This window comes from Sturnus vulgaris, chromosome 4 (genome assembly GCF_052056855.1).
Source record: "Sturnus vulgaris isolate bStuVul1 chromosome 4, bStuVul1.hap1, whole genome shotgun sequence".
In the NCBI taxonomy this organism is placed as follows: domain Eukaryota; kingdom Metazoa; phylum Chordata; class Aves; order Passeriformes; family Sturnidae; genus Sturnus; species Sturnus vulgaris.
The window spans coordinates 39,580,286-39,607,082 of NC_142246.1; the positions used below are offsets into that span (position 1 = coordinate 39,580,286).

At 35.5% G+C, this 26,797-nt stretch overlaps 1 protein-coding gene across 2 annotated transcripts in view; it reads left to right on the forward strand.

Moving 5' to 3' along the window:
- The window catches only part of FSTL5 (follistatin like 5), a 287,281-nt gene that overhangs the window by 12,222 nt on the left and 248,262 nt on the right, over window positions 1–26,797 (forward strand). For both annotated transcript variants that reach the window (XM_014878572.2, XM_088163647.1), the window contains exon 2: window positions 11,698–11,836. In XM_014878572.2, the coding sequence (XP_014734058.1) occupies window positions 11,714–11,836 (123 nt within the window). In that variant the 5' untranslated portion in view covers window positions 11,698–11,713. The remainder of the gene's footprint in view (window positions 1–11,697; window positions 11,837–26,797) is intronic.

Consider the following 26,797-nt stretch of genomic DNA (forward strand, 5'->3'; position numbering starts at 1 on the left):
TCCTCCCAGGCATGTTTGTGATATCCCATTATGGTTAAAAGAACCAACCAAACAAAAAAAAAACAAACCCGAAAAGCTGGAAAGGGCTGCCTTTCCTAGTGTTGTAAGTGGTTCTTCAGGAGTAGTTTTTAAATATTCCCTTTCCAGATTTATATCTCCCTTGGGTTTTAAGAGCAGCCAAAACTGGGTCAAAACATAGAGCTGAATCCAGGCTATCTTTCATGGGTGATATTCAAAGAAGTCAATTGACTTTGGAAATAAGGGATAATTTTTAATACTTTTAATGGTACCTACTCCCTTTTTTCCTCAGTATGTATTGTGTATTCTGTGGTTCACTCAGAACAGCAGGGAACTTGGAGGCTATGGTATATTTAAGGAACATGAATAGGGAGAACATAGCAGGACCTTACAAACTGGATCTTGGGTTTTTGGTGTGTCTGGCTTCAAGCATAGGAGGCTGCCCAAAGCACTCAACTTTGAGAGAGAGCATGTTTTGTTTCCAAGTGTTCAACATAGAAATTGCAGCCACTGGGTGCAGTGTCAGCCCTGAGCATTGAGACTGTTCAATTAAGTGAGGAATTAGAGAATGTGAGCACTATGCATTGTTGCATGGAATATCCTCTCTTCCTCAGCATCGTCTGCTTTTCCTTCATCCTCATCGTGATAAGAAGATGAACAGTGAATCTGATGCATCAGTTTGGTCCCCTGCGTTTATTGCCTTTATCCTTCTTTGGCAGTCTCTTTTTCTTCCTTCTGGAACCTTCTATTGCTACAGATCCTATTCAGTATTTTTCAAGAAGGCAAAGAGAGAAGGTTTGACCTGGGTTTGCTATCAGCTGTGTTTTCAGATGACCCATGTCGTACTCTGGAGAGTGGAAGTTATCATCACCTCTCTTTGTTGAATGTCAGATTGCCTCATTTGTGCAACTTTAAGACATTGAAGATGACAAAGAAAGGTGAATTCTTCCCTCTATCTGTAGACAGGATAATCCTGATTTTCCAAAATTAGAGATTTTCAGAATGCAAGAATGATTGTATGAAAATGATTAATATTAAAGTGATTAAAGTAATTGTATATCCTCCACTAAGTCTCTTTCCACTGCTTAATAGTTGTATAAGAATTGCAAGACAGTAAATAGTCTTCAGCTTCTATTGCATGCTGCTGAATCAGATAAAAACCTTCAAAATAACTTTCAAAACCCTTTTTCTCTGCTTCGATGAATTTCTGTATTTTGTGCTTCCAGAAAATCTCATCTGGATAACAAGAAATATTTGAAATTGCTGAGGAGCATTCCCAGACTTTCAAAACAGGGATGCTTACCTTAGTCAGCACTGAGGATAATTCATGTGACAGTAACTGATTCATCAATAAAGGGCCACTTGGACGTTTGCCACATGATCAGCATTTGTGACAGAGCAGTTGGAATGTGATGTTCACCAATATCTCCTGGCTCCTCTTCAGGAGCGTTGCACTTCACAGACGTGTCCTAGACAACCCCAGAGTCAATGTAGTTAAGTCAAAAGATGGGAATGGTGTCAAGGTGGGATGAAAAAGGGAGCACAGACTTATATTTCAGGGAGGTGGGGTGGTCTCTCTTCAGGCTGTGGCTTCAGTGGCACTTTCACATGAGGAGAGATGGGATGCTCTTGCCTATGCACAGAGTTCATACCAGATGTGATATGGAGTGTCTGCTGATGGCATCTGAGCATTCATTTCTTGTTGAAATATAGGTTTGGGGTTTTTTTTGTTGTTAAAAGACTGCTTCTAGTATTTCCTGGCACATTGATAGTCAAAACTTAATTCCAGTCAATTATGCATTAACATTTTTGTGTATTTATATTGTATAAATTAAACTGAAGATATTTATCTTTTTGCCTTTCCAAAAATAACCAAACATTGCAAAAATCCCCCTCAAAACCCAAAAAACCCAAACCAAATAAAATATATCAAGCGTTTTTGTATTTTAAGTCAATGAACACAAAAAAAAATTGTTTTCGATGTATTATACAATGGTGGTTGAGGAAACACAAAATACATTCCTTTCACATACTACCATTTTGTCACCACATACTGGCTACTCCTTGCTTTGTATTATTTCCATTCCATTCTTCTTAGAAATGACACATTTTTTAGCTAAATAATTTTTTTTTAAAAAGTCTTTTTCTACAATCCTATTTAGCCATAACATAATCAGGAAATGGTAGGTTTTTCTGGTTTACGGTCAGCTTTCCAGCCTGCATTTGGAAGGCTTCTTCCTAGTAGTTATATTAGAGCCATAAGGAATAAAAACCAGTTAAACACTATAAGATAGTTAAAACATTGCAGGAAATGTAGGTTCGGATCCTATTGAATGGGGTTATAAGCATACACTATGAGAAATACATTGTTTGATTAGAAATATCTTTGCAAAATTTAAAGACTGCAGTTCTCTTGGAAATTTACTATGTACTATGTATTTAATATAAATTGCAGAATGCAAATGACCAAGTCAGCTGTCAATTTTTTTTTTAATCAGGTATGATAGAGTGAGGGTTTTTTGTTCTATAGTATCTCAGAAACTGCATGTGTTTTCTTCCTATTCTTCTCAGTCTGTTAATTTATTTTTACATAAGGTGAGAAAATCCTTCTTTTATAGACTTGGACTTAAACATCCAAGCACATGGCACTAGATACCTATGCCAGCTTTATGACTGACAAAACAAGTGCTATTTTCTGTATTTCTTTCTTATTGTGCTGAATTGAGCCTCATTGAGAAAGTTGACCTTTGTGACAATAAAGAAGAAAGTAAGTTGAGTCACCACAAAGCAGTAAAGGGGAGAAGTGAAGAACTCCACAGCAATTAAATTGAAAAAGAGAAAATACCTGTAACTATTTTGGCTATTCAAGTACAGAACACTTTACTCTACTTGTATACATCTGTGAACCTATATGAATGGACATAAGATTTTTTTCTAAAAACAATCACAAGAAGCTTTAATTTTTATTTTATTTTATTTAACAGAGTTATTTTGAAATTTCATTTCCAGTGTTGTGAATGTTCATTGTAACTAAATCCTATCAATAGGGTGAAATTCTGGACCAAACATATTAATTTTAGAGTTTAGAGTTGTTTTCATGTTGTCAATTAGGTCAGAATTTCTTCTGTAGTTAACTTAATTATATTAATGTGGGCACTGGGGGAGAGTACTGGAGGGCAAATCTATTTTTGGTTCAATCCTGATAAGGACAAACTGCCCTCAGCTACAAATAGTCCTTATTTATTTAAATAGCTGCAACATTCATCAGTCCATTTGGTTACTGATTAAGCTGTGCTTCGATCCAGTTATTCCAAGATCCACATGCATCTTTATTCTCTGCAGCTGGATAATTTCATATTTCCTGTCAGTGTTTGTACTGCTGTGTATATTCCTCTTCATCACACCAGAATGCATCCATCTCCGGCATTTCAGGAGCTCATGGTTTCTTGCATGTCATAGACTTTCCCATGTCACATCTCTTGCTGATATGCACTCTAGTAATCTTCCCATCCTATGAAGATTCCCCTGTCCCTGACTACCTTCTCTCTTTACATTTTTGTGGTTTAGGACTTGGTTTCCTTCTATAATCCTTTATAATTCTTTTATTACTTCAAATCCAATTAGAGGCAAAAACCTCAAACCTGTCTACTCCAGTCTTTGCCATTTTCATGGTGATCTTGAGGAACAATCTCCAGGTGAGTTGGGTTTAAACCAGCTGAGTTATTGAAGAATCTCTTTCACTGGGTAAAAAAAAGATGGGATCCATCTCTGTTCGCTATAGCACTTCAGTGCAGAGAATTTCATACATGTAAAGGGATAAAATCATAACATTAACTAGAATACTTAATAGAAAGTGATTCTCTAAATTATCATGGCTGTTTGAACTACATAGACATATCATGGTTTAACATTTATCCAAGAGTTAAATCCCACAAAGGTTTCAATGATTTTGTTGGTAACTACTGTTTTACCAAACCTCCATATTTTCTTGAATAACAAAAGAGAGAAATAGGGGTAGTAGATAAGAATATCATAGCAAATATGGAGAATTTTAGTCTTTAATTTAGCAGTTCACCTCTTTAAAAATAGTTGTATCTTAATCGGCCATTTTGCTTTCTCTAGGATAATCTTTTCTCAAACGTACTCTTAACAATTTACTATGGAACTGCCAATAGCTGTTGTTTCTTCTTACCTTTAGTTAATGTTAGTAGTGTTTCATTTTAGAAGAAAAACATTAAAAACTTGAAAACCAAAATATTTATCTTTTATAGCATGTGCAAAGGACACAGCTACACAAGGTGTATACTAGGTGCTAATTTACAAATTTTGTAAAATATTAATGGTACTAAGCTATTCACCTGAGTCCTAAGCTGGCAGGTTTTCTGGTTTTGGTTTCATAACATAAAGTGGTTGAATTCCTATCAGTTCAGACACTGCCATGATGGGAAGCATTAATCCTCTAGGATGTTGAGGAACCAGCTGTGACAAGTTCACTTAATGAGGAAAGAAAGAGACCACCTCACTAACAGTATAACCTCCACAAACCAGCACTTGCGTACATCAGTGATGCTAAAACCACTCTGAGACTGATACTGGAGTCTTAGGAGAAAAATAAATCAATACACACAACTTGAATCCATGAAACAAAGCTCCTCTAAGGTATGTGAACTATAGTACCCTAATTTTATTCTTATCTCTGAAATATTAAAGAAATTATGAGACTGTGTGAAGAACTTCTAAGAAAGGTTTAAAATTGCCATTTCTCATTTCATTATAGTTCATTGAAACTAGATGTCACTAAGATGTCAACCAGGGTCCCTAAGACATCTGGGTGTCATCCTTTATATAAGTAAATAAATATACTGAAAATGGTAAGATCAAATTAAAGTGTGAATTTAGTGGCAAATATAAGTGTCCTTGCTGCATCTGCATTTCAGGTGTTTTGACCTTTCAGAAATGGCCCTGGCACGATCAGGCCACTTGTCTACAGATTCACGTGAGCCATGGTAAATCTTTAGGGCCCATTCCAAAGAAGCCCTTCTAGAAAAGCCCCGGGCAAATGGATCTTGCTTGCATCCCCTCGCAGAGAGGGATGGGCTGCCTTGGCTGCTGCTCGTACCCACCAACACCTGGCAGTGCAAGTGCTGGGAGGGCAGGGAGAGAATGACAGTGGAAGGCAGGGAAGTCTGGCCCTTGTGCTGGCTGCTCACTGCGGTGGAGCCTGGATCTGCCTTGGAGCCACCTGCCATGATTGTCATGTCTGCACAAAAACCAAGTGCACTAGTACAGGAGTTCAAGGGTCTGCACTCCACCTTCTGCAGTGGAGATGTTTTTTGCAGTTTAAATCAGGAAAGGAGCAAGGGAGAGATGGACAGGAGTCAGCAGAAGGCAGGATACATCTGGCATGACAAGAGCTTTTTGTGAGATTTAAAAAAAAAATATTTCTCATCCCGTGTGTTCCAGCACATGAGCTGTCAGTAGCATTGCTGGCTGCTCCAAAATGACTTGCCAGCCTGTTTTGGTGGGTGAAGGATGAAGAGCATGTGCCTGCACAGTGAGTGGCTGTAGCCACATAAAGTCGCAGCTGACAGACAGAACAGATTGGCAGGCAGATGTACGAGCTGCTGGCTGCCGTGGCAGTGCTGCTCTCCCCTGTTGCGAGCCCCAAGCCTGCTGTACATAGTGTAGGTGACCCAAGAACTCTGGTTCAGAGTGTGGCTGCCGCTTCTGGAGGAGAACTGGGAGGTGACAGCACAAAGTGTGCAGTGCTCAAAAGCTGCCGGGAAGTCGTGGGGGTGAGAGCTGCCCCCACGACACTGTGATCTGCTTTCCAACGTTGTATTTTGACAAGAGAAACATAGATATGGATTACAGCTGCATCCATAAGAAAATAAAATCCTGTGACTACTTTGTAAGAATGCCATTTTTGGTGTAAAGATTACTGTTGTGGGGTTTTTGGAGGCAGGCTGTGTGTGAAGATGCGGGGTGCTAGAGTAGAGTAGAGGCAGGCTAATGGGAAAAGGCATGCTTTCAGCTAAAAATTCTGCTATTTATTCAAAGTTAATGCAATATAATAGTCTGTACACAAGAAATGACTTTGTTTTGCTGCTACCTTTGTGCCATGAAACCATAAGGGTAGATAAAAGCAACACAGAAATGGTAGCAGTGTATTTTTTGTGGCTGGTTATTTGTGTCCATCATTATATGCAATGAAATCCTCAAAGTCACAGGCAATGAAGCATGGATTATATTTATTACTGTGGCTGTATTACAAACCTATTAATAACATTGAATATGGTGACATAACTTATGGTCTTTCTCTGATCCCCACAAAATAGACAATTAATTTTATTCTTATTTACTTCAGATTAATAATATGCAAAAGACGGAGACTGACATTTCCCAAGAGCATACAGTACTACTCCTTGATAAGTTGCAACTGACCTTTTAAATAATGCCAGGTTAATATCTGATATATCTTTTCTTTTAAACGTAGGAGGAATGCAGTGATTGGGCTACTATTTAAGATTTCATTTATTGTGCTTTGTAGGGATGTTAGGTTGATCAAATCAGTTTATTGAGGTGAAATATTTATGTTTTAAAATTAATTACATCTCTCTTCTTAATGCCAAATATCCTGGCTAGTCACCATTTATCAACACAGAACAGAGCATATCAACTGAGGAATTCTGGAAAAAGAAGAGCTTTGAAAATGGCAACGTTACTAATTTTGAATATATATACATTTTAAAATAGGGCATTCTTATAACTGGGTATATGTTTTAACTCTTTATATAAACTCTCGCTAAGCCAGATTACATTAATTAGATTTTTTTTAGTACTCTGTAAATACACATTATCACATTTGGAACTAGTTGTGTAAAATATGATATATTTTCAATCTTCTCTGTGAAGATTACAACATGGGGACAGGTAAAGTAATGCTTATTATCCATTTGCTAAACTCTCATGGTAGCAGCCTCTTTCCTAGTGCAACAAGAAAATGTTAGGCAAAGAACAAAATTTATATTACCAATGAACTGCTGAGAAGATTTAGAAATCATAATAACTTTGAGAGGAAACACTCACTATGGTGTTGTAGAATATATTAATCATTATTCAATATACATAAGTAAGGTGTCAGAAGTGGGATTTACTTTGTTTTTCACAAAATATGGGCCTTGCAAGGGTGAAAAGCACTAGGAAGAGAGGGGTGATATGGGTTTGCATTACATTTTTTCAAGAATTAAAAGAAATTGTCTCTAACTCAATGATGACTCTCTGATCATCAGGGTGATGGTGGAAACTCTATGAACTTTTCATGTAGTTTTTTTTGCTTAAAAAAAACCAAAAAACAAATCCTGAAAATTATTTAATGGTCCCAATTCCCTTACCTAAATAAGGTGAGATATCCTAAGGTATTCCTTCTGTCACTTGAGAAGCTATAGCTCTCCCAGCAGTGCTTCTCAACCAAGAGTTTTAAAGTATAAACTTGACACAGAATAAAACAATCCTCTTAAGGATAATAATTTATAAAAATTTTCAGAAGTAACTGAAATGGAAAGAAAGCAATCGTGAGAAAACTGCAGAGTACATCAGATTCATGAATGCTCTGGAAATGGGCTAAAAAGTGAAATGACAGAGTCTTCTGAGAATCAGAAAGGAAAATCTAAATCTAAATGAAATTACTGTACAGTGAGAAATAACGAGTAACCATTATCTGTTCGACATCTCTGTTCAATTCCTCCTCATGAGGAAAATCTAAGTATGACAAACAACACATAAGTCTCCTACAACACGGATCAATTTGATGCAAAAATAGTGCATTAAGCTAATTTTTAATAGGAAAATTAATGCATATTGAGGAAAGAAACTCAGCACCCTACTTATTGGTGTGCAATGGGGGGAAACTCCACTGTAATTATTTACATGCAATGAGTAACTATAAATTAACTGTTTACATTAATAGGATGGGAGATATTGCTAGTAGTTATTTAAGAATTTCAGTTCAGTGTTTAGTGGCAGACAAATCACATATATCCACTAAAATATGTAATGGAATATTTTGTAATTTTAAAATTTTTCTGTGCATTTTAACCTATAATCTATATTTTAAGTGAGAAATGTGCAGAGAAAAACCCAGGAAAATGCAGAGATAGAGACTGGTATCTGCTTAAAGAGAGAGTAGGCCAAGTAAACTCATCAGATTTCCAAACATGGTTGGTTATATGAATATAAAGAAGCAACAGTCTTAGGTTAAAATAAAAGTAGACATATAATAACAACCTATAAGCAATTCCTTTACAATTATGTAATTTAATGAATGAAGTTAAAAATAAAGAATGTTATCTAAGCACTGAAATATCAAGTTATTTGAGATTATAATTAACGAGAAGAGGGTCTAGATCATTCATGCAAATTTGAGTTCAGAAAGATGTCATTTTGCACCAGAATGCATGATATAACAATTCTTTCCAAGCACCGTTTCTGATTTCTTAATACAATATTAAAAGTAACAAACCCTCTTTGCTTGTAATTTCGGCTGTACCTTCAAGTAGAAATAAGAAAGAAGCAATTTTAGGTAACATGAACATAAAGTCTTGATACCTTATTTCTTTCTGTTCAGTAATATATGGCACCAAAATCTGCAGTTGTAATGAAGCTTTGAAAAGTCATTTTTATTCCTGCTCTTAGTTCTACTCTTGAACAGTGTAAGTCTTTAGTACAGATGACAATTTTTCTTAAAATAAAGGCTTCCTAATAGTACTGTATTAAGGAGAACTGTGGTTTTGGTAGTAATTTAAAAATAAATAATAATTTAAAATAATCCAATAAATTCAATAGAAAATGTATTTTAAAAAGGCAAATAACAACTGGATAGACCCTGCACAATTTTGGGATTTTAGGTGGCATCTGTCCAAAAAGCTTACTTTTTAAATTTGTGTTGTAAGTGTTCATCCAAGTATCAGGCAATGAAGTCAGAAACTGAGCATGTAATAATTTTCCCTTCTTCTGTACAAGTGCAAAGCATAAACGCTTCAAGGTCAAACAATTTTCGAAACTATAAGGACTCTATTCTTTTACACTACATGAGACTAAAATATATTCAGTTTGTGGGAGGTTGGTGGAATGAGGCTGCTCTTACAGCCTTCTGTGAAATGACTGTTTCCAACCAAATTTTAATTGTACAGAGAAGTATTCCAGAAGTGCACCAAGGGGACAAAGATTCAACCATGCATAGCTAGTCTTAGCATGCACAAGTACTAAACTAATCTGATTCTGACCTTGAAAGTCAACAATTAAATATTTTTTAAAAAATTTCAACAAACACAAATAAACAGGTGTTTTCTTTGACAGCCAAGATTCTAATTTTTCATATTCTTTTGTTCTATTTTTTGTTTGTTTGTTTTGGGTTTTTTTGGTTTGTTTTGCTTTGTTTGTTTTTTTTTTAATGGACTTACTTTTCCACTGACAATGATACTTAGAGGTATCCTAGCCCAGCTATTAGAGTCAGTGGCATAACTGAACTCGGTGACTTTATGCAGAAAGAAAATCTGACCTGATTGTTCGGGAACTAAAAAGCTTTAATAATAGAAAACAACAAACAGCAAGCTGAACAGTTTGTACTGAATGAACTGGGAAAGATGGTACAGGGAGGCTTGTTCCATGCTTGAAGACAATGGCAAAAAGCAAGTGTTAGGGCATGGCAAGGGTATTTATAAACTTGGAGGAGGGGAGGAATTAGGGCAGAGTTTAGGGAAAGGATCCAATAGGGAAGGGCGATTAGGAATATTAAAATTATTGCAGCAAAAAGGAACCAATGGCAATAAGAGAAGCAGAGAACTTTCTGGCAATGATCAACATACTGGAACTGGAGGATTCTGGGAGTGATTTTTTACTCACCTCTGTTCAGGGGTTTTCCCACGGCCTTAAGCCATGACTGTCCACGTTTTTATTGGAGCTAACCCCAACATAAAACTAACACAGAATTAGTGAAGGAAAATGCCGTACTATAATGTACTTGAATCCTTAGCATTCTGAAACAGTCTTTTTTGGTGTTTGCCATGATTAAACTAGATTAGTTATAATAATCCCATAGCAAAGGTCCACCAGAACATCTGATTAGCCTTTCTGTTTTGGTGGAAGTGTGAGGGGAATACAAGAAGAAAATTTCACTATGTCATTTCCTATCCTCACTATATTATCCTGTTACTGAACAGGTGTAGAAGAACAAGCTTCAACTTATTTACATAAAATATCTCTCTGTAATAGGGCTTGTTTTCTGTGTTTCAAATAATTCTCTGCTTAATGTATTCTGTGCAGCCTCTTCTAAGAGAGATACTATACTATGTATATTAGAAAAGCTGGAGCACCAAAGGAAGGTAATTGAAGTGGAAACTGTTGGAATAAGTAATAACAAATGAGATGAAATGGTGAGTTTGATTAATAAGGAGACCCAGAATTAGATTATTAGATTGGGTTTGGTGGAATGAAAGGTAAGTGACATTGAAGTAATATGGTGTATTAATGTCAAGCTTTTGTTTGAATTACAAGTGTGAAGGCAAGGCAGGCTGGTAAAAATCAGCTGGAATGAGGATGAAACAGACCTTTAAGTGGTTTTACCATGTTTGGTAGAGTAGTCCCCAAAGAAAGGTAAGTAGGATCTGTTACTGAGGCTGTGAATAGAGGTAAGAGTAGAGTCCATTTACTGCATTTAATATCTCCACAGGAATTAATTCTATTCAGTCTCTTTGCCTTCAGCTGACTGTGAAGACTACTGCTATGTGAAGAATGATAGGAATCAAAGCCACAGTTTGTGTAACAGTATTGCCAGGAGCATGACTGTAAATGATAATAAGTGATCCCCAATTTGTTCACATTTTATGCTCAGATGACTTCCCATAGAAAAGAAAATGTCAAGCAAGACTTCAAAATTCAGTGCACAATCTGAGCTCCTAGGGCACACTTGTGATGTTTTGTACATCTATTTATCTTGATTCCTATCAGAAGTTTCTGCATTGGCAGGGTAAGTGAACTAAAAGCAGAGTAGAAAGGGGAAAACCCGCTCATGCATGAAAGTCTCTGTCCATCCCATAATTCAGGACTAAATAATATAGACTAAGCAGACTGACTTGGGAGTATCTTGAAGTAATGAAGATCAGTTTGCTGTGTTGTCTGTTTAATATGATAGTTTTGACACAAATGCTGAATATCAATGATAAATATTGCATATGTAAATCTCTGAGTATGATTATTACAAGCTTTTAGGTTGTGAATAATGCGTTGCAAGAGACCAGATTTAAAATAAAAAGTTGATGAACATATGATTGATGATAATTTTTTTATTTCATCTGAGAAAAAGTCCTTAATTTTTCAACACTGCTTTTCTCTTGTTTTGTGTCTTTCCTTTGACTTTTCCTGATTGTTTCCTCGGTGACTCTCTCATATGGATATTGAAGAGTGATAAGAAAATTCTCAGTTCAGCACTACCAAATTGATTCTGCTGTCCCAAATGTTACTACCATTTTTTTTCTTTTTGCTGTTTTGCCAGATGGATTGCCCTATATCTACTATATTTATTCAAGTCCACAATTGGATTATCAGTATTGTAAACCTTTATTATACAGCTTATGCTAAAGAAATATTTAATCTCTGAACTTGTACATTTTATTTTCACAGAAACAGACCTGTAAAGATGTTTATGTGGTGGTCTGCTGTTTCACTTCTTGGATGCGTTTTGCTGGGAGCAGATGGCTGGCCAGTCAAGGAAGGATATGACTTTAGGCCCTATCAGCCCCTAGTAAGATTACGGCACAAGGTATGGATTATTCTCTAATAGTTCTTCCTTTTCGTCCATGGTCAAGGGATAAATTACATACCAGCCTTGTCTTCTTTGTATTTATTGGAGTAATGTTCAGAAATTAACTTTTTCAAAGAGAATGAGATAAGATATGTTTTAGCTTCAAAAACTAGAAATAAGTTATATCAACAGACACTCAAAGGGAGAGCCAGGAGAGGCTCTCTCTTAAAGCAACTGTCAGCATCTGCTTAAGGCAATGACTTGTCCCAGTCCTCAGTGAATTTCAGTCCAAGCAAACAGGGAAACTGCCCATCAAAGAAGAATGTTGTCAAAGTTAGCTGATTAATAGAAACTTTTTTACAAGTTTACAAGAGGTAGATGTTCTCAGTGCTTGCTGAATTTAGCAGTTTTGGACCATGGCATAGTGCAAAAGTTTTCTGAGTTACATGGTTCCCATATTCAACTAATACATGACATTCAAATTTTGCCCACCTGATGCTCCTTTGACATGAATCCAGGACTCCCAAAACAGTTCTCAGCTAACAAATCCTGCCCTTTTTCCGGTAGCTGAAAGGGAAACTTCTGTGGTGGTTCTGTAAAACAGGGAAAAGGTCTGCAATATTTCCATGGGTTGTCTAAAGTTAGCATAGGGCTGATCAACTTAATTCCTTCTTAGCATGGTAGTCATGGGAGCAACATCTGAGGCGCCTTAAGAACTACGGTCAGGCCAACAGAGATGATAAAAATATTTCACCCTTCTGAATTTTTGTGCTACAAGAAAAAGGTCTGAACTTCAGCCAGAAATTCTAAGTGTTAGTCTTTCTTAATGTTTCATGATACTGCTATTTTTCTTTCTCAATACTTTTTGTAAAGTATGAAAAATATTTCTTTTTGGTCCTCGGTTTAATAAAAAGACCCAATATTGTGTGTTTCTATCTCAGCATATAAGGAGGGACTGACAACATGAGTTCTAAAACAAGTAAAATTGTTGCCTATTAGCTAATTAATGAGTGCTAGGTAGATTAAATATGAAAAGTTTCTTAACAGATGGAAAATAAAATTTTAAATTATACAATTATGCATCCTCTAGGGAATGTTCTCAATCAGAATAAAGACTGAATCAGGCCACAGTCAAGGAAATAAATAACTGTCTCAGCACAAGTTTTTATGCAGAGTATTATTCAAAAATTTGTCTCATCACTATATTTCCATTTGACAGCTGTAAGCAAACTAAAATAAAATAGCACAAGAAAAGTACATTGAAATCTAGAATGAAGAGAGTGACTAGTAATAAAACTGTGGAATAAATCATACGAGAGAGAAATCACATGTGCAAAAAAAAACCCCAACACAAAACCATAAAGATTGCGAGAACAATGAAGGACAAAATATGGGGTATGATTAGCATTATTTCTGAGGTTGGATGGTCTCTGATCTTAAGGAATATATGTGGAACATCTATTCATATGTTGGTGTTTCTTAAATATAATTTTAATATACTGATAAGTCTCATATAATTATTGAAATAGGCTGTCATAAACTTTTCAAGTTTAATATTGGGGAATCACACATAGACATATGCAAACAACATAAAAATAATTAAAACTTGATCTAAAACATTATATTGAAAATATGGTGGGTTTTTTCTTCGGCAATATGTCTAGATAGAAAATGTTTTAGTATAGTTCACCTTTTGGTATTAGGGACATATATTTCTACTAAAAAATTAAAGAATGTAAAACTTTTCTAAAGTCAATTTTAAAAACCAAGTTTGACACAGATACTCATACTCAAAATGTAAATAATATGGTGAAAGGGACTTTCTGCTTCAATCAAACACTTAATAAATCAAATGCATAGATTAAGTTATGCCGACAGAATACTTACTACAAACAGATGATAATGAATACGTGCAGTTATATTTCCTTTGATCAGGCAATATGTATGCAAGTTTATGTGTGTAAAGATTAAAAAAAAAAAAAGATTAATCACTCTTGCTCTAATAAAGGAGAATTTATCTGACTTGAACAATAGTCCAATCAGAGCAACTTTAAATGTCAACCTGCAGGGAAAAACAATCTTGTTGGTACTTAGGTATTATCTTGAAATAATGATTGCATCCGTGGTGGAAACAGGCATTCATATCATAAAGGTTGTTTTGTTTTAAAAGGGATTATGAATGATTTAAGATTCTCATGCATAGAAATTACAAGTAGGAATTTGGTCTATATATATGATAATCTGAAAGCATAAGAATAGCATTTCTATGGAAAAAAACCTTATAAATAGGGGAAAAAATTATGCATAAGAAAACATTATTTCACTTTGAGCACTGGAATAGATTGCTTAGAGAGCTTGTTGAGTTTTCTTTGCAGATATTTAAAAACTGTCCAGACACGGTCTGGGACAGCCTGTTGCAGGTGACCATGCTTGAGCAGGGAGATATAACAGGGTGACCTCCAAAGGTCCTAACATTCTTTGATTCTGTGCTTCATTATAATACACCATTAATTATAGTAATGTTCATTATCATGGCCGTTATAATGGTAATGAAGTTCAAATGTTTGACTGCATTGTTTATATATGAAATATTCAAACCCAGGAAGAGATGAGTTCTCTTGAACCAGAACTGAGAAGGATTACACAGCACTCCTCAAAGTTGTTTTCAGTCCCTTTCCCTTATTTAACTGCCATGGCTTATATTTATGTGGTTATGCTGAAAAGTACTAGGCTGTGTCTGAGCAGCATGTGAATTTCTTGTTAAGCTAGGTAATCCTTGGGTCTTCATTTGTCAAAACACTGTAAAAGTTTGTAAGGTACTTTCCATTTGGGAATCTTCTTGCATTGCTGTTGAAGTATTGTGAGCAGTTTGTTAATACCTAGGTTTCCCACCTGATATTGTTAGGAAGTATTTTTAGCATCCTAATGAATTTTCTTCTTGTAATTTGCATGCCTCTGACATAGACCAATGTTTATGCAATGTCTTCAGTGAAAGAGTGTGTGCTCTGAGATTTCCAGGTATAAACAGGCAGGTGGCAGCCAACAGAATGGCAGCAGTTGGCTGCTGATTCTCTGTCAGATGCTAAGAAATATGGAATATAGCCTATACATCCATATGTATACTCCAGAGCATGCCAACCCTGCGTATCTAACACATGCACGCACAACCCTCCTTGGCAAGCCAGGTGCTTCACATGGTCTAGGAGGGAATAATACTGGTGACAGTGCCTCGTTGTTAATGATCTCAGCACAGGTGGGCAGCAGTTCAGTTTTAGTCTCAAGGGACAGTCGGTGAAGATGTAACTTGTCCCCTGGACTCCTTTTACTTGGGCCCAATGCTGAACTTTTGAGGTTAGGACAATCATGTTCCTGGTAGTCAAGGCTAACCCCTCACTGAGAGCAAGCACTGCCCGATAGCATGGATGGGGCTCTGGGGAACGTGGGAACAAAGAGCGGGGAGAATCCAGGGAAGTCAGAGTTCAGCCTGAGCCTCAGCCTGAGCCTCAGCCTTAGCAGGATGCTCCATCAGAAAAGAGCTTCTGATATCCAGCTGAGCGGGAGCGTATGGAGGATACAGCAAAGGGGGTGTGCCAGCTTTCTCTGGCTTCTGCTCATCTGTTGATTCAAACTTCTTTCCAGCCTTGTCCTGATTTCATCTTGTTTTACCAAAGGGCTAAGGGTTAGTGACTCAGCTGTGCAATCCTCACTCTTGTTTGTGATATTTCTCCAGACTAATTTCTTTTAACTTCCTGTAAAAAACCTGCCTCTCTCCCCTTTTCCTCTCTCCTTCCCTTCTCACTGTTGCTATTTGCTGCCATATTCATCTGTTCGACCCTGATTGACACTAAATGAGGGCTCAGGACTAGGTCAGTTTAGAGGGGCTTTGTTTACATTAGAATTAGGACCAGTTTAGAAGTATTTAAGCAATAAGGACTTTGTCTGAATTAAACAAAGCGAGAGAAGAAAGTAAGCTTCTGTCCCAGGTTATTAAAGGCAAATTTGAATGCATAAACACAAAGCACAGAAAAAACTCAAGTATGACTTTTAAGTTTTTGCCTAAAACTTATAGAATCTCCATCTACTAAGAGAACTGAAACACCTGTAAAATATAGACAGGCTGAGTGTTCAATGTAATGGCCAAGAAAGAAGTGCACAGAAAATAGTTTTCCAGGATTCAAAAATACTCTGTGCTTTCCTTGTATTGTCTGGTCTCCAAACAACCTGAGATATATACTTCACAGTGTCTGTCTGGAAAATCTGTTTGCTGGCAGGATCTGAGAAATCATAAAATTTGATCTTCTAAAATCCTCTGTCCTAGAGAGAGAGAAGGGAAAAAAATCTATTGAAGATGAGCAGTGAATCCTGAGGACTAAGAACAGAGCTTTTCTTGTCATATCAAGTGCTGTTCTCAGCTCTAAAGTAACATGAGAGTTTTCTGCCTTCTGAGGTTCCATGAGCACAGTATCTATGTCCTATGCAAATTCCAGGATTAGAAGTAGCAAGACTCAGTTTTACTTTTTTCCCCCTTAATTACTTGTAAGTGTAGTCAAGAAGTAATTGGTTTTTGTTTTATTTTTGTTGCTTTTATTTTTTTTTCCTTTTCTAAGGAAAGGAAGGAAATTCTGCAATCTAATCTGATTTTTCCTGTGGGCCATAGCATTAAAAAGGCACGTGTAATTTTTTTTTTCACCCCATCACGATCACTGTGCATTAAAAAGCTAATACCAATTAAATATTTTATTTTAGGTGTCTTTCACTACATGCTCAAAGCATTTTTTAAATCTTAGGAAAGTTGCTTCTAAAATCTCCCTCTAAAATTTCTTCTATAATCCTTCTTCCAACTAGTTAGTCACTGGGGGATGTGGAGTGTCAAAATCTGGAATTAAGGCAAGACTGATTCCTCCTTTCAAGATGTTGCTGATACTTATTAGCAATGACTATAAACTTGTAGTCAAATCGAGGGCCAGTCAGGGAACAAAGGTACATCTTAACTACTGGGCTGAACCTTTTGCTCTATCTTTCTTTTTTGTTCTTGTTACTGAACATCATCACTGTGGAAAAGCTTAATCTCAACCAAATATTTTGAGGGATGATGAGATTCACATGTATTATCTACTTTTTGATTAACATATTTTTTTTTAAATTTCACATGCCGGTTGGCAACAAAGAATAAAATATAAGATAGTATATGGAGGCAATCTTCAGTAGTCAGCTTGGCCCTCTCACATTGAGTCCTAGGAGGAGGATTTCCAGTTATCCTCTATATAGATTAGAAATGGTTTTTTACATTTCTGGTATTTGGGATTCAATGCAAACACTGCAAAATCTGTATCAACTATAATTTCAGATTCTTGATTAGCATGTCATTTTAATATTCTATTATGATGGCAAATTGTCATCACAAATTTCAATTGCAGTAATAGCAAAACAAAGCCAGGAGACATTCTTTTTGATATATTACTTGAGGTGATTTGGGCCTGTTTAAATTTGCAGTTTGGATTTCTAAGATCATGAAAGAGGCGAAATACTTGAAGCGTGTGTTTATGAAATCTGGCTCTTTTCTATAGCTTCCTTGTTGCCTCTTATTCCTCAGGTCCTCAAGGCTACTCTGTAATTTAATCTCATCTCCTTTTTTTTTTTTTTTTTGTATTGGACATATGCTTTATTTTATTCTTTTCCTTTGCTTCTTTTTGTCAATCATTTTCCCCATGGATTTAAAACGTCTATTTACTAGCTATAAGATGTAGACTTTTATTATCTATATTAAACTTTATTATCTTGGTTTGTTAAAATGAAAGTGATATCTGTAACACAGACAATGCTTGTAATGTGAGAAATAATATGCAAAAGTCAATATAAAATTATATTAAGTAATAAATATGGTGTATAACAGTTGTTATACATGTTGGCATGTAGACAAACTAGGCTAGACCCCAGATTCTTTTTTCTGAATAAATAACGATCAATTTAGTTTGTGGTTTATTTTTCACCTCTTATTCTAGTTATCTTTTTAAATTCTATTTTTAAGTGAAAATAATTATACAGTTTAAGCATTGGCTTCTGTGTTGGGTTAGCATGATCTGGTTTTGTAGCAGGGGAGTTGCAGGAGTGGCTTCTGTGAAAGCTGCCAGAGGCTTCCTTCATATCTAACACAGCCAATGTCAGCTGGTTCCAGGGTGGACTTGCTGCTGACCAAGGCCAAGCCAATCAGAAATGGTGCTAAACCCTGTGATAAGATATTTAAGAAGGAAGAAAAGTTATTGTGCAGATATAACTGCACTAAGCAAAGAGTGGAATGAAAATAAGTGAGAAGAGCAGCTCTGCGGACACCAATGTTTGTGCAGAAGGGGAGGGAGGAGGTGTTCCAGCTGTGTTCCAGCTGCCTCAGCAGAGATTCTCCTGCAGCCCGGGGTGAAAACCATGGTGAAGCAGCTATGCCCCCCATGGGGGACCACAGGGATGCAGAGATGCACCTGCAGCCCATGAAGGAGAACCTCACCAAGGCAGGTGGATGCCTGGAAGGAGGCTGGCAGGGACCTGCAGACCCATGGAGAGAGGAGCCCATGATAGAGCAGGTTTCCTGGTGGGACTTGTGACCCCGTTGGGAACCCACATTGGAGCAGTCTGTGCCTGAAGGACTGCATCCTGTGGAAAGCCTTCCTTCCTGACCCATGTTACAACAGCAGCATTATGTGGAGAACTGTTGCAGAAGAGATGGATTCATGTTGGAGAACTTCATGATGAGCTAAGGGAATGTGATGTCTTTCAGTTTCAGATTTTTCTTCCATTATAAAGAAAACCCAAACAGTAGCATTAGTAACAACAAAAAACCCCAGTCTCCTTTCAAAAAAATGAGGCTAAAGGATTGGATACCCATTGAAAACATTAAAGGTATCTGTGCTTAGGCCTGACACAAAGAAAATGGAGAGCTAATTAGCAGCCTAATGAAAAGATGTCTAATTACATCTTTTTTCTTATTGTTATGCATTGATACAACTATGGTTAAATAACCATTGTGTTAAGAATATGGAATCTTAATGCCTAAAACGTAACATTGAAAACAAAGCTCTCCCAAACCTTACTAATACCAAAATGTTGCTATTTGGCTTCATTGAAATTGCCCACAGAATCATAGAATGGTTTGGCCTTTAAGGTATCTTAAAGATCAGCTAGTTGCAATCCCCCTGCCTTCTCTACTGCGGGCTGAAGAGCCCCAAGTCTCTCAGCCTGTCTTCATAGGAGACGTGCTTCAGTCCTCTGAGCATCTTTCTGTGGCCCTCCCCTGAACTCACTCCAGCAGGTCCAGGTACATATGCTGAGATCCTAGAGCTGAACACACTGCTTGAGGTGAGGTCTCATGAGATGCAAGAGATGAGTAAGAGATTTGTGTTTCACTTGACACATCTTTTTTTGTTTTTTTGTAATTTTTAAGTTTTCATTTAATGTACTTCATTAACTGTTCCCAACTGCATTTATATTACTTATATAAATGAACACAATGTATAAGCAATGCAGTGTATGAACAGTACATTTATGTGAACTAAGTTTAATAGCAAGAAATATTTTTATAATGTTGCATAATATTAACAGCATCTGCTAAATGTTAATTGTCAGTTCTATCAAATGACTTCATGGAATTGAATTCCTCTGCCCAATGCATTCTAACAAACTAGTATTTGAAGGAACAAAACTCTAACAAACTTATTCTGTGCCCCTTCTTCCAACAAAACAAACCAAACAAAAAATATTAGTAATTTGCTTCATTTATTGCTTATAACTCTGGTTATATAACCTGGAATAAGCAGCCTATAATTCAAATCTATTTTCTAGGGACAAGTAAGGCCTACTGCTCTCTTGAGGCATCAGTGGAATTTTTATTTCACTAATGTTTCATGAAAATGCCATTGCTTTCTATTACTATAACCTGAGGATTATTGTCATACATCAATGTAAACAATAAAGCACTAATATTAAATTGTATTAATAGAATGTATTCAACTTGGCGTATATGTGTCATTATTTGGTATTACATAATTTGATGCTAAAATTCTGAGATTCATAGTAACTACTATATTGCAATAAGTTGATCTCCAAAATTATAAAGGACTAATACCACTGCAACAAGTAGTGAGTGCTATTTTTATAAAATCTGAGAAACCATTCCATTGGTCAGTCTGACTTTCCTTTTAAAGCTCACCTGTTTATTTCATTGTTACTTCATTCCTACTCTGAGGCATGAGTAAAGCATGCCTTTCAAAGCAATTACTGAATCTTCAAATATTTTCTATACCTTTATATTTTCAAAAATTTCTTTTGATGGCTTATTATTAGCAATTAATATAGAACAGAGCTTGCCATTTGGATACATCTGTCTTTTGCCAGTGACTGCTTCCTGGGACCTACTCCATCATTAGATGGAAGAAATTCAGATTCATTGGTTTGGTATAAGGAAATATTTTCAAGACATTATTTGAAGTTTGTTATTAATGACAAATGCTTTTTTATTTTTGCTTACTTGTATCAGTCTAAGGGAAGAAAAATAAATGTATATATATATACATAAGGAAACTGTAATTAAAAATAAAATATTATCAATTAGATTAGAACTTCATCTATTTACTAGATTGTTATTTCAGCTCTCTGCAACCTTTTTTTTTTTTAAGTTAATTATTTGCAACATGAATGCCAAGCAAAAATAACTAAAAGCTTTACAGTACATTGCCTACTGCACAGCAGGAAAGCTGTAACCAATTGTTAGTATATCTGCAGGGTATATGGCTACACTTCATAATTCATTTTGAAAAATAAGTTGAAATTCACCAATCAAATACTGAGTTAATCCTGAATTTTCTAGGATTCAGTAGAAGAAAATATGATCCTAATTTCACTTTCTAGTCTCCTAAATGTCACACGGTAGGTAATATAATATAACCTTTCTTCAAATCTCTGGTTTAAATGAATGTATTCCTTAAACACAGAGTTGAATATTTTAAAATAGGGCAGTTGCAATTGATTAATATTCATATCATGAACTTCTCTTTTGCTTTGCTACACTACCTTATCTGCTCTTATAAGATGAATGGAGAAACAACCCGTTTGTAACCTAGCAATGTCTCAGCATACTGGTTTTAATCAATACTGGTAGATAGATTACAATTTCACCCATAATTATGTCTTAATGCAGACTAAATATTACTTGCATTCCTGTTTTGTAGGAAGGTAATTGATGTTTATGCTCTCATGTCTATACTCCCTAATTGTCATTCTTCCTGTAGAGTTTCTTCTATCTGTACAAAAATTTGCCAAGATTTAAAATAAGATCTGAATGAGCCTCAGATAGACTGAATAATAAAAAGCAAGATACATTATGTGGTTTTAGAAAATTAGACTTAAATCCACCTCTGAAATTTAAAAAGAAAAACGAATAGAGATTTTAGGCAAATTACTTCCATTAATGTCATTGGGAATTCTGTGGCTAAGATCCATCTGTTGTAGCTTGCTTTTTTCTTTTATTATTTTTTATTTTATTTTATTTTATTTTATTTTTTTTTTATTTTAATAGCACTATATTGTCAGGAAATATACAACTGTTCAGTAATTGTGAGGATACTTGGAGCTTTAGGAACTCATGTAAAGGAGAAGGTAATAGAACACCCGTTAAATACTGTATCCTAGAATTTCCAGGGATAATTCAATATGATAAAGTGTTGCTTCTTCGCCTATTCAAATCTAGAATGTTCTCAGATAATAGCAAAATAAAGATATATATACTGAATATGATTCTGAGCTATATCAAATAAGTATATTCATCTGCAGCATCGCACTGACTGTCCTGTGTTATTGTATTTCTTTCTTGGTAGGTTTGAAGAAACTACATCTTATGCTGTCTATGTATGGGAAACTAATACTGCACTGAGTGTCTGAGCATAAAAATTTTAATGCAAAATATGCACAAATATCAGTAATTACGTCTGTAAAGTCATTATTTACATAGCTCCTCCAACTTCGCTAAGGAGAGCGGTATCCTGGACTTAGCTACATAAATTGACTTGTAAAATCTTCAGTAAATATATGGTTTTGTTCATAGTAGGACATGCTTTAGTGCAAAAGTATACACTTCTTCTGCTCCTTAAGCCATGCATTAAGCATATTAGTACTTAAATCATTATAAAAACAGCAGTGCTGTGTCGTGGCGGGCCCTGGGACAATGGTGGAGTGCCACGACCTTCTAGAGAAGTGTCCTGGGAAGGACGTCCTCAAGGCACAGGCATCTATCATCAAAGAACAAAGTATGAAGACATCATATTAAAGAAACTATAGTTACACTGTATTTCTGTAAGAGCAGCCTAAGAAATATATGCAGAGTAACCTTCTGTATATGTTCTATACAGGAGTTTTTTTCCTGCTCAGCTCAGAACTGTGACCAGTCTTAGGAAAATTGATGATAATGATGTGTATGGATAGAAGGGCTACAGCCAATGGAAAAATTAATCCTTAAAGTCAGCATGTAGATTTTATTAGATTTTTTTTTTTCATTGTGGAAAAATGACAAGTTTTGGAAAACAGGCCTTTCTCTGTTTCAGTAAAATGAAGGAATGTATATTTGGCCTTTCTCCACAGTTTCATTTGGCCTGTCAAATCAATAGGATTCCTTTTGGACAAGGTCTTACATTGGGAACAAAAAAAAAAAAGAAGAAAGAAAATGTTTTAGAACTACTAAACCCAAATGAATTAGTGAAATAAGAATCCTTGAAATTAAAACCCTAAACTACTACTCAGCTGCCTTTCAACTGCAAGAGTAATCAGGCTTTATAGGTCCTATAGGGTGCTTATTTGTCTTGGGAGCTACCTGCAGCCTGCTGCATGCAGGTCTTTTTACACTAGCAGTGTTTGGAAATGTGTCCATACAGATCGTGAGCAATCCTACCAGAAGGAATTGTTGCTTTTAAAATGCACTAATTTGAATGACTTTATTTTAAAAAAGGAATGTTATTTTGTAGAATGCAATACAAGGTGTATACATTTGATATAAACAGTGTTACTCTATCATTAGCAGGAAGCTGCATCAATTCAGTTGGTACTGAAGAAACATTTGGATTTAGACAGTAGCTTTAGCCCAGAATTGTTTCACCTTGAGGGCAAAGGCTTTGTCTGCTCTGCTTTATGTGATCCAAGGCTGCCTTTAGTAACAATATATGCCCTTGCAACCATCTAGGTTATTTTATGTCAGGCAGGCCTGAATAGAAAAACCTGTGGATCTTTGTGTAGAACTTATGTCCCCTTTCTGTCTATAGAAATCACACACTTGTTGAAGCCTGGTCTAGAGATAGTTTTCCTTCAGAGTACGTAGACATAGACAAGATGATGTTGCACTTTTTCATATATTTATGTCTTCTCTGCTTCCCCTTTGCTTGTAAGGGGTTGTAATCTGCATGCAGAGAGGAGCTACTACTTCAAACTCACCTTCCTGGGTCTGCCATGATTGTTCTTCATGCTCCTCAGGGACCTAAATCAGCAAACCAAGAACCAAATCAGTGTATTTCACAGTTTACCCTTCCCATCTCTGTGGTTGGGCTTTTCTTGGTTTGGTTTTGGTTTTAATGACAATCATACTCTTATATCGAGGCTCCCCAAATACTGTTGAGTTGTTTTCATATAGTTTAATGAATTCAAGACTTCATCATGTTTTCTCCTCAGTCCTGTAGGGCTTACCTTAACACTGTAATATTTAGTGATATTCCTGGGAACGCCATTAATTCTGAAAACTGAAACAGCTTTATATATTACCTTATTTCTGCCTAGCAACCTTGCATCACATCTTGTTTCCTTCACACAATCTTATATTCATGTAGTGCCTTAATCAATACAAGAACAACCTGTGGCATATTATTTTCTCCGATTTTGCTGCTATAAATGATGGCAATCTCTAAGAAGACTGGGCTGTGTATACAGAATACCAGTTCAAGAATCCTGCTGCAAACATTAAACTAAAAAGCTTTCTGCAGTAAATAGTGTTCTGACAAGAGCAGGAGGAAAATGGTTCACTTTTTGCATGTTCTTTCTTCCTTCCCATAGTAAGCAAGGCCTTGCTTACTGCTGCTTAACAGAACAGCTTTACAAATGTAAATGTCATTGCTTCTGCTTTGCATGCATTTTTAGTTTAAATTGCAATTGTACTGCAGTTGCTAAGAGTCTGCTGAATTCTGATTCTGTAAAACTTATTTGAAACACAAATGTTCAGCCTAATGTCATTGATCAAATTGGGTCTGAGAATAGTTTAGCAGGTTGCTTTGTGGCATATATGTATGTGTGCTAGTACTCCCTGGCTGTGACCATGCTGCTATTTCACCTATGAATAAAACGTTTCTGTACATTTGTAATTCAGATTTATTGTAATTAAAGTTGTTGTATTAATTTGAGTAAATGTATTGTTAATTCAGCTGCTATAGCTTGTACATGTTTTAACAATAATAACTATTCTGTTACCTCTCTTAATGAAGTATTTTCTTTAACAAGAATATTCTATTATTATTATTATTATTAATTATATTAATATTATCTACATAGTACCCCTACTGCAGAATTAGCCAGAAATGTAATGAATACAAAACTGGTTTTCTGCATTTTAACTATATTTTGTTATATGTCTAATGGTAACTTTTCATTATCAGATGTTAGAAAAGCAAGTAACTTTTCATTCCCTTATTCATCAGTTTCTGTAATTAATGGTGTATGTTTATTAAATTATTGAAACTTTTGTCACATGTCAAGGACAATCTACCATATGCTTTACATTAATTAGTACTTTGTTGATTTTAGGAATTTGATTAATTCAGCAGCTACTTTTTAATTGGAGCCAGTATAGCAAAGGAGGCTTTGTCTGAGTTTTCCAAAGACAAAATAAGGCTCCTCTTTTTTTTCTGTCGCCCACTCTGGCACACACATACCCAAATCGTCAGCAGATGATTCAGGCAGAGCCATAAGTGGGGTCCTGTTCTATGAAACACAATTATGTAGTTTTTCCTTTGAAACACACAGAATTAAGTGGCAGTCATCATGCTTCTATGTGCATCCAAGGTTTATAAACACTAATTTTCTTTCAAAAAGAGAAAACTCAGACAAAAGTCACATGATATATATTTAAATGAGACTAAGAAATGAACATAAATAGCTTTGTACCTTGTTGGTAAATTAAGAGTCCCTTTGATCATCCTTCTCTACATCCCTTATTGCTAATAGGAAGCCCTTCTAAATAAGACTTGTTACTATGCCAACCTTATTTAGCAAACGTGGCATTTCCGAATAATGATGATATCAAAATATTTTAAGAGATGTTGATAATGTTTGTGTATTAAGTCAGAAAAAGAAAATAGCACTAGAAAAGGAGCTTTTATACCTTGGAAAAGCATTTGTGTATATTTAAATAAGTTTCTTTGCAGACCCTCATTTGATTTATATTGGAAATAATTTGTAACTTATGATTTGTAACAGTAGTAATTTTTATGGTCAACCATCTGTGGTCTTTTTCAGTCCACAAAGATAATGGAAAATCTGACATTTTCTCCATGAAAAGTTTACTTTAAATTCAGCGTTTTGGGCACACAGGAAAGGTTCCTTTACAGTTCTAATATGTTCCGCATGGACACATTTCATCAGGCTGATACACTGTGTTGCAACACAAAGCCATAAAATGCCATGCAACCTGTCTGATTAGTTTGTTTGGAGAGTGTTAAATTCAAAAGTATTTTACTATATTGAAGCTGATAAAAATATCCTAAAATGAAATATGGTTGATTCTATTTACAGATGGCTCATATCAATAGGTACCAATATAGTCCTGTAGTTAATGTAGTCATTCTGGACATATATATCCAGAATGATTACATGAATGAAGATATATATATGTGTGTGTATGTGTGTGTATGTGTGTGTGTGTGTATATAATTAAAAAAAAATTATATATAATTTTGGATTGTTAACATGTTAGGTAAAAATATTTTGTTTATATATCATAATGCAGTACAGGAGAAAAATAACAGACATATGTAGAATAGTGGGTTTATAAAGTCCTCCACACAAGTGTTTATAGAGAAATACATTTTACTTAATACTGCAATGCTTACACATTTACATTTACACATTTCTAGTAGTATATGGGTAGAATTCTGTTATTTTCAGTCCAACTAGCATTAAAAGCCTAGCACATTGCACAAATGCAGGTGGAAATAAATGTCATTATGAACCATTAACTTACTAAAAGTTAAAAAAGTTCAGTTACCTCGATATCACATTCCAACACCCTGAAAATTTTGTTTGTGTTTCCCATTAGGATGAGCAGTTCCTATTTCCCTGAGCATCTGAAATTAATTTTCCTAAGTTATAGGCGCTTACAGTGTTGGCTGGCTAGCATAAATCATTGCTTCTTAGTGATTTTCTACTGAAAATATTTCACATAATTTATCTTTCTATATTAAGGAGGAATCTGTATTTAATTCACCCTCAGTATAAACTTGTCTGGATTTTTTAACTCTGTGTTTTCTGTTGAAAAGTCTAATCTAGCAAGATTTCTCTAGGCAGAAAGCTATTTTCTGAGTACAGAGATGCTACACCCAGTCTAATCACTAGTTAATTTTGAAATAATTGCAGGCAAAGAGACTTTTCTTTCTATGTGGATGCTCTTTGCTGCTACCAAGCATCTTGGCCCAAGGAATATCATACTGAGGGTTGGTCTAGGATCTGCTCAGAAAGTATTTTCTTTCTAGTTTGAATGGCAGCTTAAAATTAAAATTTGAGTGTTTTGTGAAAGCTACACCATGAAAATTTGCTCCGAAATCTTCAGTTGAAACTAAAGAAAACAAAGATATTAGAAAAAATAGGTATGAAAATATATTTTGTTAATGCCTCTTTTCCTTGACATATTAACACATTTCATTAAGAAAAACCCTGCAACATTTTTTTTAATTTTAAAATTTCATCTAA